Source organism: Schistocerca nitens, chromosome 10, assembly GCF_023898315.1.
Source record: "Schistocerca nitens isolate TAMUIC-IGC-003100 chromosome 10, iqSchNite1.1, whole genome shotgun sequence".
Lineage (NCBI taxonomy): Eukaryota > Metazoa > Arthropoda > Insecta > Orthoptera > Acrididae > Schistocerca > Schistocerca nitens.
In genome coordinates, this window is record NC_064623.1 from 29,381,628 (window position 1) to 29,394,034 (window position 12,407).

General features: G+C 40.2%; 1 protein-coding gene across 4 annotated transcripts in view; it reads left to right on the top strand.

Annotated features, from left to right (window-relative positions):
* Window positions 1–283: 283 nt before the first annotated feature.
* The window catches only part of LOC126209776 (U11/U12 small nuclear ribonucleoprotein 35 kDa protein-like), a 99,788-nt gene continuing 87,664 nt past the window's right edge, over window positions 284–12,407 (top strand). For all 4 annotated transcript variants that reach the window (XM_049938907.1, XM_049938906.1, XM_049938905.1 and 1 more), the window contains exons 1-3: window positions 284–487; window positions 575–647; window positions 9,638–9,850. In XM_049938907.1, coding sequence (XP_049794864.1) covers window positions 402–487; window positions 575–647; window positions 9,638–9,850 — 372 coding nt within the window. In that variant the 5' untranslated portion in view covers window positions 284–401. The remainder of the gene's footprint in view (window positions 488–574; window positions 648–9,637; window positions 9,851–12,407) is intronic.

Genomic DNA, 12,407 nt, shown 5'->3' on the forward strand with positions numbered 1-12,407 from the left:
GCACTGAAGGTGCATCATAGCTTCCTGAGGAAATAAACAAATTAATATTGAGTGATTTGTTAATTCATCTTGGGTGAACGAGATGATTAGCAGAACGAGACGTTGGTTTGTGGAAAGATGTCACAGCAGCTCGAATTTCTAGGGCAGTTTAAACGTAATAAAATAATAACCAATTTTTTAAAACAGAGCTACGTGCCAGAGAATTGTATGCATATTTTGAAAATTAAAATGCTGGTGTTTCGATTCGGTAGCCATAATCGATTAGTTCGCAAAATATCGATATGGGCCTGCACATGTATTTCCAAAAAAGCAAAATATTGCGGCAAAAGTGTAATGTGTTGTATAGCGTAAAATGTGTTTAGATGTGACTAAATATTTTTGCTACTGTGAAGTAATTTAGGATGGAGAGTAGCGTACACATTCGGAAAGGAAAGCGTGAAAGAGAGATCTCAAGTGAAAAATACAGCAGAGAATACCGGAAAAGAGAGTAAGAGTTTAATTTGTTTACTTAAATTGTTTCTGGACATTGACATGTCTTCACGTAAGAACCCCATGCCCTTCAACCATGTTTTAGGGCTGTAGGCGAATGTTCACGGCCTGCAGAAGGACACAAAAGAGTGATTTCGAGAGACAAGTCTAAACTAGCGGTGAGCCAACATCTGGTTGTTTGTCATTAGATTTATTTATTATATAATCGTAATCATCATGAATGTAAAAATGTTTCAAAGATCTGAGTAGCTTAATAAGGAGAGGTGACACGGTAATTTATTAGGCCTATGTTTTTGTATGTCTGTCTGGTGAAATAATCTCTTTAACCAGCTAATCTTCATTGGAGGAAATACACTTCTGAGATTTCAACGGCAGTGCCCATGTTAATAGCTTGTTACTTCCCTCATTGTCTGTAATGATTTGGGTGTATGTATTTGTAGTTTCGAGGAAAATGTAAGTAATACATTAATTACATGTACACAGGTTACCCACATTTTACATGTGTACAGTAGGTCCAAAATTTAAGGATATCAGAAGTTTAAAATGTGTTAGATTATTGAAACACATATGCCCTTAAAGAATCATACTGTTACAATTTTATATAATCTGGCATTAAATCAATCAGTAGCCTGTACTCTTCCACTGTGCAGTGCACCCACGTTGTCCATAAATTACTTGCCATGTTTCCAATAGGCAGATTGGATTTCAGATGGGGTTACATAATATATCATGGGCTTGAGCGTGGAGAGTTATGCTGATCACCCCAAAAATTCATAGCCTGATATTTAATCAATCACGGAAAAGCCTGACAACTTAAGAACAGAAAACATTTTTTTACCATTTTCTGAATGAATAATGTTATTCTAAAGTTCACAGCAATCTTTGTAATTTACACACACACACACACACACACACACACACACACACAAACACACACAAGCTTAATATCGTTAGATTGTATCTCATAAAACTTGCAGTGTAGGAAGTCAGGAACTTGTGCCAGTAACTACAAACTCATATGTATTTTTATGAAGTTTATCAAAAGAGCTTAGGTGAGAGATAAACAATCATGTTACAGAGTTCTGAGAAAACAGGGTGTGTAGGAGTTCAGCATATGGAAAGAGAGGCAGATAAATGAGACTGGAAAATGTTAGCTCAGGACCATCCACGTGCCGCACTTTGGTGCAGTAGCTGTACAGCAAATGACACACACACACACACACACACACACACACACACACACACACACACACACACACACACCTACTACTTCATATCCAAAAATTCATCTAGAAGGATTTGTCATTCAGAAATTCTTTTAATTTGTTTTTAAATATTGGTTGCCTATCTGTCAGTTTCTATTTGGCAAATGTCCAAAGATTTTTGTGGCAGCATAACTACCCCATTCTGTGCCAAAGTTAGATTTAACCCAAAACTGTGAAGATCATTCTTTCTTTTAGTATTGTAGCTATGTGCTTCCCTATTATTTTTTAATTGGAATGGGCTATTAACAACAAATTTCATAAGTGTGAATATGTATTGCGAAGGTACTGTCAATATCCTGAGCTCCCAAGGTAATCTTGAATGGGCTCCAGCTATTACTCTCAACACTTTTTCTCTTAATGATGAATTACCCCAAAATATGCCATAAAAAAGCAGTGAATGAAAATAGGCATAGTAAGCTAATTTAATGATATGCTTATCACCAAATTTTGCAGTAACCCTGATCCATAATCAGCTAAACATAACTGTTTCAGCTGATCATCAATGTATTTCTTCCAGTTTAGTTTCTCATCAGTGCCCACACCCAGAAATTTTGAATATTCTGCCTTAGCAACAGACTACTGTTCAAAGTCTCTATTTGTCAATGGTGTTATGTCATTTGTATATACCATGTTTTCTCCAAATTTAGTGAGAGTCCATTTGCAGAGAACCACTTAAGAATTTTCTGAAAGAAATTATTTACAATTTCCTCAACTAAGTCGTGCGTGTTGGGTGTGATTACTAAACTTATATCATCAGAAAAAAGAAATAGCTTTGCATCTTCATGAATAAGGAGTGGCAAGTCATTTATATATATTAAGAACAATAGGGGACCCAAGACTGAACCCTGTGGGACACCACACTTGATACCTTTCCAGTATAGGGTTCTGCCGATTTTTGCAGACTACCTGTACTGTTAATTTCAATCTTCTTCATTATTCCAGGTAAATATGAATTAAACCATTTTCGCACCATCCCACTCATACCACAATACTTAAACTTATCTAGAAGAATTTCATGATTCACATAGTCACAAGCCTTTGAGAGATCACAAAATATCCCAATGGGTGATGTTCGGTTATTCAGAGGATTTAATATTTGATCAGAGAAAGCATATATACCATTTTCTGTGGAAAAGCCTTTCTGAAAACCAAATTGACTTTTGTTAATACTTCATTTTTACAAATACGTGAAGTTACTCTTGAATACATTACTTTTTCAAGAATTTTGGATATAGCTGTCAGAAGTGAGATTGGGTGGTAGTTGTTAGCATAAGACCTATCTCCTTTTTTATGCAATGGTTTAACAATGATGTATTTTAGTCTATCTGGAAAAATGCCCTGTTGCAGTGAGCTACCACATGTGAAGCTGAGAATCTTACTTATCTGTTGGTAACAAGCTTTTAGTATGCAACAGCTGTTGGGCTGTCCATCTCACCTTCTCTGTATGCAGACGACTTCTGCATTTCATACTGCTCCACCAGTACTGGTGTTGCTGAGCAGTGCGTACAGGGAGCCATCCACAAGGCGCAGTCATTGGCTCTAGCTCACGGTTTCCAGTTTTCGGTCGCAGAGTCATGTGTTATGCACTTCTGTCGGCGTTGTACCGTTCATCCAGAACCGGAACTTTACCTTAATGATGATCCACTCACTGTAGTGGAGACATATCGATTCTTAGGACTGGTTTTCAACGCCCGATTGACTACGCTTCCTCACCTTCGTCAGCTTAAGTGGGAGTGCTGGCAGCACCTAAATGCCCCCCGTCACCTGAGCAACACCAACTGGGGTGCAGATAGCTCTATGCTGCTACAGCTCTATAGAGCCCTTGTTCAATCCCTCCTCGACCATGGGAGTCTCATTTATGGCTCAGCGGCGCACTCAGTGTTGCGTTTACTCGACCCAGTGTACCACTGTGGCATTCACCTGGTGACAGGAGCTTGTAGGACGAGTCCGGTGACCAGTGTCCTCGTAGAGGCCAGAGTCCCTCCATTGCAGGTTAGGTGTGCACAACTGCTGGCCAGTTACATTGCACATGTTAGTAGTTCTCCTGCGCGTCCAAATTCCCGTCTCATTTTCTCACCCACAGCGGCTCATCTCCCGTATCGGCAGCCCAGGTCAGGGCTTCCAATTTCAGTTCATGTGCGATCCCTTGTTTCCGAACTGGAGTTCTTGCCTTTAACACCTATACTTGAGGTCCATTCGTGTAGACCTCCATGGTGTATATTTAGGCCACGGCTTCGCCTGGACCTTACACATGGCCCTAAAGACTCAGTTAACCCCGCGGCTCTCCGCTGCCACTTCGTCTAGATTCTTGACATGTACCGAGGCCACAAAGTGGTTTATACGGATGGCTTGATGACTGATGCTCACATTGGCTTCGCATATGTCCACGGAGGACAAATTGAACAGCATTCCTTGCCTGATCGCTGCAGTGTTTTCGCTGTCAAGCTGATGGCTATATCTCATGTTCATAAGCACATCCGTTCATGCCCTGGGGAGTCGTTTCTTCTGTGTACTGACTCCCTGTGCAGCCTATAAGCTATTGACCAGTGCTACCCTCGTCATCCTTTGGTAGCTACCATCCAGGAGTCCATCTATGCCCTGGAACGGTCCATTCATTCAGTGGTGCTTGTATGGACCCCAGGTCACGTTGGAATCCCAGGCGATGAACTTGCCGACAGGCTGGCCAAACAGGCTATGTGGAAACCGCTTATGGAGATTGCCTTCTCTGCAACTGAGCTGCATTCAGTACTATGCTGCCAGGTTTTGCGGCTTTGGGCGATGAAATGTCATAACCTCATCACACACAACGAACTGTGTGCCATTAAGGAGCTTACGAATGTGTGGCAGTCCTCCATGCGGGCCTCTCACAAGGACTCTGTGGTTCTCTGCCAGCTCCGCATTGACCACACTTGGATGACACACGGCTCCCTCCTGCGCCGTGATGGCCCACCTCAGTGTCGGTGCCCGGCTGGCAGTGGCCCATATCTTGGTGAGCTGTTCTTCTTTGGCTGCCCTGCTACAGATTCTTCAGTTACTGGACTCATTGCCATTAATTTTAGCTGACAGTGCCTCATCGGCTAATTTAGTTTCACATTTTATACATGACAGTGGGTTTTATCATTCTATGTAAGTTTTAGCATATGTCCTTTGTCCCTTTGTGTTATGCACTTTAATGCTTTTGGGTGGATGTTTTAATGTGTCGCAGAGTGGCTGGCTTTTCCTTTTTATTCTCATGGTCGGCCAGCCACGGTCATCTGCTCTCTTGTTTTTACCCCTTCTACCTGTTTCTGGCTTTTCTCTGTGGTTTTCTTTTCCTGTTTTGTTCATAGTAGTGTTGGTTGTCCTTCTGCCATTCTTCTGGTTCTTCCTTTCTCCTGTTATTGTGCTATGCGTCTCCTTTCCCTTGTGTAATTATTTTACCGGGAACAAGGGACCAATGACTTCGCAGTTTGGTCTCTCCCCCCCCCCCCCCCCCCCTCTTTTAAACCAACCAATCACTGCATAGATGAGACACACAAATAAGGCTGAAAACATTGCTAAGCTTACAGATGGTGTCCTTCTTTGGAGCCACTTGCAGTGCATTTACGTGTTTGTTTATTCTGCATAGTAACAGCCTTTGATCTTGAATCCTAATTGTTGTTTATAATTAAAAGTGTAGGTAATGATTATTTATATGGGGGGACTTCAAAAAGTAAGTTACGGGTTACTACCCACGTCTGGTGCAGTCTTGGTCAAATTGTTGACACTATTTCTCTGTGGCTGGATACGACACTGCATTTGGTCCATATACCTCAAGAATCTCATTTTGGGTCTGTGTGCAATTTAGGTATTGTGTGCATAGGAATCGTATTATCTCGCATATTCTGAGGTACATGCACAGTTGCCACGTGCCATTTCATTCCCACACTGTGATGCACGTGTTATCCATAATCACAGCAGAACTGTGTCTGTGGGAAACCTGGCACATATAGCCTCTTCCGAAAATCTGCTACTCTCATTGGGCGATGGTCTTAGTGCGCAGTTACATATGAACTTACTTCCCATACCTGGTACTTGCACAAAAAAAGAGAGAGATTACCCAACTACTAATACTACTGTTGATACTACACATTCTATGAGTAAAATCAGTAAACATCTGTTTTTTTCATTCCTTTAGGGTACATCTAAATTGTAGATGGTTGTTCCCACTACTGGAGCTACCTTCAAACTATCCCAATCGACAGTTATAGTCTGCTGAATTCCATGGGTATATGGCAGAACATAACCAGCATTTCCACTATGACAATAGATTCCATGATTCACTGTAACATTGTAAAATCAACATGCATTTGCAACAGCCTATCTGAAAGTCTTGAAGACTGTTTCATTCATTGGTCGCTGACCTCAGTTGCCTACTCTCCACCAATGCAGAATGTTGTCTTACCAATATGGGAGCAAGCTGACTTGTGGCTGAATGCCTCATGAAGGACTTTCTCAGCCATTCTTGATTCTACAGCTGTAGTATCATCTGAGATGAGCCACAATGACTCATTCCTGAGTGCTTGTTTGGGATCCATTGTACCCAATACCTGACCACGATTATTTGCTGCATCTTGGTAGACCAAGCAGTCCCACGACCTGTTCTTTGGAATGCCCAAAATGCCACAGGTGCAACTATCATTCATTTGTCTTGATTTTGTAAAGATACAAAACATATGGGCCATGACTGGTCAGGCGACATATCAGTCCACGTGATGGATGAAGTAGTTTCATTTTTATTCTTGTCTTGATGATAAGGAGAAATTCATGTTTTCTTGCCTGTGTCTGAAGTGCCACATTTTGCTGCAGTTGGAATATACAATCTCGTATTAACTTGTTCGTATTGAATATAGTTCCAAGTGTCCTTCATATTTCTGTTTGATTTTCTTGCTTTAACCAATGAAGAATAAATATAAGTGTGCACATTCGTGGATACATTGCACTGGCGGGTTTAGTTCAACTTTCTGCAGTGCCCGTACAACGTAGTTGGCCAGGACATGTGGATACTAGTTAGCACTGAAGAATAATTTCATCGAAAAGCTTCGACATTTTCTTGTTTGTGTGCTTACAGATCACTCAGTGCCTCAGCTATAAGGTGAGTTGTTCTCTCATCTTCTTCCATTATTTATAAATTTGAGTTATTTTATTCCATCTGTAGCTCCATTTTTGATACTTTAAATGTTCTTATGTGTCACTGATAATTCATCAGCAGGTAGCATCCTTATCTATCCTTGATTTAACCTGTTGTTTTCACACTCCATTTTCCATTAGCATAACATATTTGTGAAACAGTTTGTTTTATATCTCATCATTTGAGCATTTTCATTATTTTCAAAAAAAAAGTTTGCTATTGTTAAACCTGTTATTCTAGTGAGGTATTTACACATGATCAGTGACTATATGAAGGACACAAAAGCTATTTCTATAAATTGCATTATCTTGTGGTTTAAAACATGTTAAGAATGAACTCCTTAGAAAAATAAAAATGCTGCTGTTGTATGGCAGAAGAGGGAATTGCTTACATATACATCTACATGTATACTCTGCAAACCTCCGAGAGGCGCAAGGCAGAGAGTACATCCCATTGTACTAGTTATTTGGTTTTCTTCCTATTCCATTCACACGTGGAGTGCTGGACGAATGATTGAATGCCTTTGAGCAGGCAGTAATTATTCTAATCTTATCTTCATGGTCCCTATGTGAGCAGTACATAGGGGGTTGAGGTATACTCGTAGAGTAATCATTTAAACCGGTTCTTGAAACTTTGTTAATAGACTTTCTCGGGATAGTTTATGTCTATCTTCAAGAGCCTTCCAGTTCAGTTCCTTCAGTTTCTCTGCGACACTCTCCCACAGGTTAAACAAACGTGACCATTCGTGCTGCCCTTCTCTGTATATATTCAACATCCCCTGTTAGTCCTATCTGGTACAGGACCCACACATTTGAGCAATATTCTAGAATCGACCACACAAGTGATTTTTGTAAGCAATCTCCCTTGTAGAGTGATTGCATTTCTTAGTATTCTAGTAGTAAACTGAAGTCTACCACTTGCTATAACACGACTGAACCTGTGTGGTCATTCCATTCCATTTCATATCCCTACAAATTGTTACAACCAGATATTTGTATTAGTTGGCCGGTTCCAACAGCAGTTTATTGATATTATAGTCTTAGGATACTATGTTTTTTTGTTTTTGTTTTGTGAATTGCACAGTTTTACATTTCCGAACATTTAAAGCAAGATGCCAGTCTCTGCACCACTTTAAAATTTCATTGAGATTCAGCTGACTATGTATGCAGCTTTATTCGTATAATACTTATTATAGATAACTGTATCATCTACAAAAAGCCTGATTGTACTATTAATATTGTCTGCAAGGTCATTAATATACAACATGAACAGCAAGGGTCCAAACACATTCCTCTGTGGCACGCCCGATGTTACTTCTACATCCGACTACTCTCCATCCTAGGTAACATGTTACGTCCTTCCTACCAAAAAGTCACTTGATATCCCATATGATTGTCTTTTTAAAAATAAGTGTAGGTGTAGTACTGAGTCAGTTGCTTTTCAGAAATCGAGAAATACTGCATCTATGTGATTGCCTTGATCCAAAGCTTTCAGTATGTCTATGTCATGCTAGAAAAGTGGGAGATGCTGGTTGGCATTGAGGATGTCATTACAAGTGATGGTCTTCAATAACATAGGTTAATGTTTTCTGCGTATGTATATTTTTGCTTTCAACTAATTTTACCTTTTTTATGTCTTCAATTAGGTTGATGTAATTGGGATTTTCTGAGATTTCTTCATAATTTTCACCACTTTGTATAATTGGTGTGTGTGTGTGTGTGTGTGTGTGTGTGTGTGTGTGTGTGTGTGTGTGTGTGTGTGTGTGTGTGTGTGTGTTTATCAAATCGTAATCGTCAGTGTGATATGCTGATATCCTTAATTAAAAGCATGCAGTAGAACTGGCAAATCCATATCAGTAACCTATGTTTTATTTTTACTGAAGACTCTGGAACTCTATGAATGTCACTTCAAAGCATCCTGGTACTTGCTCCTTGCTTATAATTAGCTGTTAAGATACAATGGGTAACAGGATTGTGATGATTTTGTTGTATGAAATATTCTAGCTGAACTTTTCGTGTCAGAAAAACTCCAGGCATTTGATAATTTCCACTATTGTATTCACTATGAGAACTACTGACTGTCACAGAGATGGTAGAAATTGACAGAGCTAAATACTTCCTTCAAACAGAAATTACAGCAGTGCCAACAGTGATGTAATGCTGACAGTGTCATTGTTGTCATCACATTGTATAATAAGTTGCATACCCCTCTGTAGTCTTATCTATCAAACCCATGAACATGCACAGACCTTATGTGAATTTAAAAAAACTTTTTAACACAAATTCTGATTTCGATGGCTTCCTTGATGTCTGAGACCCATTGATATGAAGTGAAAACAACTATGGCGTATCTGCTAAAATATGACATACTCTGCAAACCATCGTATCTTCCTCCATCTTTACATTTCTATTGACAACCATGGTCAATACTGTTATAATGACCTTACAATCACAGATTCTCATCTCTATGTTGGTTAAAAAATTTGGACCTTTTTGTAGCAAAGAGATCAAAGTTGGTACCCTCATGATTCGGTTCTCTGATTAACTGCCCAAGGTAGTTTTCAGATAAGACATTTAGAGTAATTTCACATGATAAACCATCACAACTACCAACCGTAATAAAGTCTGAAATTCGTAGTGGTATACTGTCTGTGATTTTAATTCAGTTTTGTTGTGGTGTGAAAAATGAAGAGATATCAAAATTTAGCCTCAAGTTTTTCTCCTTACTGTTGCAGGAAGCTGAACGATGGTCTCCATATGCTTGGAAATTCTACAACCCACTGGCTGTCGGCAGCATAGATGGCACAGACACGGAACCACACGACCGGGGCATTGCACGTGCCATGGAGGCTGAGTACCACGCTAATGCTCGGGTAGTTGGTAATCCCCGCGCAACTCTGTTTCTTGCCCGGTTACCACCTCACACTGATAAGGAAGAAATTCTAAAGGTATCCTATTAACTCAGCTTTCATTTGTGCATTTATCGTGATAATTTTGAGTTACTTGTCTGGAACATTAGGTATTGTATTGGGATCATATTTGCAAACACAATCATGTTTAGATGGATGCACAGCCATGTCATCACGAGTGGTGTCTGCTCTGTCAGATATGCCCGAGACAACACACACTGCTTAAATATATATATGGCTCCTTGACATTTATTTCAGTGCGGACACAGTAATGTTGTACGAACTCGTAACGGGAATCGGTCATTTGCGAGTAGAGGGTTAATGGATGAGTGATGGTGCATCTCAGTGTGCGACAAATTGAAAGTTTGAGTCGGTCGTGGACTGTTGTCCAGTTGATGAAGTGGTTGGGGCAGCTGTTCTTGAGAAGTGTTAAATCTGGTTTTGATGCTGGTAGCCACAAATTTCCACCCATCCCATCCCTTTCTTTACTTATTCTCTATTTCATATAATTATTTCAAATGCTTTTACAGAAATGTCGGAAGCTCATTAGTCCTCTCACACTTAGTATCCACTTCAGTGGATGCCAACTTTACTGTTTAATAAGCTCCTGTTATTGCTCTTTCCAACGCCTCTGTCCTTTTGGGCGAACATTAGCTACTCACTTGTGTTAATTAGCAGCCAGTGGTGCTAGTACTTGGGCTTTTGTTGGTCTGAGAACTGGCCCATGTCAGAGAGACGGTGCCTGGGAAGAAGTCTTCACATGCGTTCACATTTGAAGGCAACTCGTTGTACAGAACGCATTTAAAGGTGGTAAGAAAACTATATTTTATAATATATTTGCGTGCTTTGCAACATCATATTATTGCAGAGAATGTTGTTGTTGTTGTTGTGGTCTTCAGTCCTGAGACTGGTTTGATGCAGCTCTCCATGCTACTCTATCCTGTGCAAGCTTCTTCATCTCCCAGTACCTACTGCAACCTACATCCTTCTGAATCTGCTTAGTGTATTCATCTCTTGTCTCCCCCTACGATTTTTACCCTCCACGCTGCCCTCGAATACTAAATTGGTGATCCCTTGATGCCTCAGAACATGTCCTACCAACCGATCCCTTCTTCTGGTCAAGTTGTGCCACAAACTCCTCTTCTCCCCAATCCTATTCAGTACCTCCTCATTAGTTATGTGATCTACCCATCTAATCTTCAGCATTCTTCTGTAGCACCACATTTCGAAAGCTTCTATTCTCTTCTTGTCCAAACTATTTACCGTCCATGTTTCACTTCCATACATGGCTACACTCCATACAAATACTTTCAGAAATGACTTCCTGACACTTAAATCTATACTCGATGTTAACAAATTTCTCTTCTTCAGAAACGCTTTCCTTGCCATTGCCAGTCTACATTTTATATCCTCTCTACTTCGACCATCATCAGTTATTTTGCTCCCCAAATAGCAAAACTCCTTTACTACTTTAAGTGTCTCATTTCCTAATCTAATACCCTCAACATCACCCGACTTAATTCGACTACATTCCATTATCCTCGTTTGCAGAGAATGAACTTCTTTAAATGTCCACTGCATTGGACTCTGTGCATGTGTGTTGTATTGTGGTGAATTGCTAGTTAGCACTTGACTCCACTTCAAGACATGCTTCAAGACCTACCAGAAGGCTCAGACTGTTCATTGCATGATGATAGTGAAGAACCTGAGGACCGGGAGGTTATGTCACAGGAGGCTAAAATTGTACGCCAGTCAGTTGATTTGAAGTAGCCATGTGAGACTTCTTCATTTTGCTTATAACAGTGAACAAGCACCGATCAGCTGTACAAGATTCTCCCAGTTTTAGATTCACTTCGGAAATCAATTGTGCAAGCAGGTGACCAAGAAGAAAATTGGGTCTGTTGATGAGCAAATTATACCTGTTAAGGATCAAATTACACTGAAGCAACAGGCAGCAAAGAAATGTAAAAGGTGTGGATTTGTGCAGGTAGCTCAGGAGATTTGCACAGATTTGTTCACCAGGGAGGCAGTGGTGGAAGAGAAATATTGAATGCATTAAGTGCCTCTGTAGGTGTCATCCTGAGATTCTGCGATGACATATAACACAAAAACAGTAAAATGTTTTTCGATAATTTGTTCACTAGTGTTCCTCTATTCGAGGAACTGAAGAAATGTGAAATATACACAGGAAAGCACCGAGGAATAGGTTCCTAGGAGCTCGATCTGGGTTTCTTCTGGAGAAGCAATTGAAGAAAAAAGGCTGCATGACATTTTCAGCAGTAGGAATGAAAACAATGTTACAGTGCACACATGGGTGTCATTGATCTAATGGACCAAGGTTTGGCATGGTACGCACGCCACTACCGTGACAAATGGTTGGTACCTTGCGAGCATTTTTTCATTTTCGTGATATGTGTGTAGTAAGTTGCTGGTTCGTACACAGGGCAAAGAAACATACTTTGACTCTTTTTGATTTCAAATTGTCATTAGCAAGAGCACTAAGAAATTTGGGTCACACGATGGAAGCAGTGTATAAGGAAGCAGGCCAGGCCTAACTCTGCCTAAAGTAAAATGACGCCCAGTAACCATATCTGAA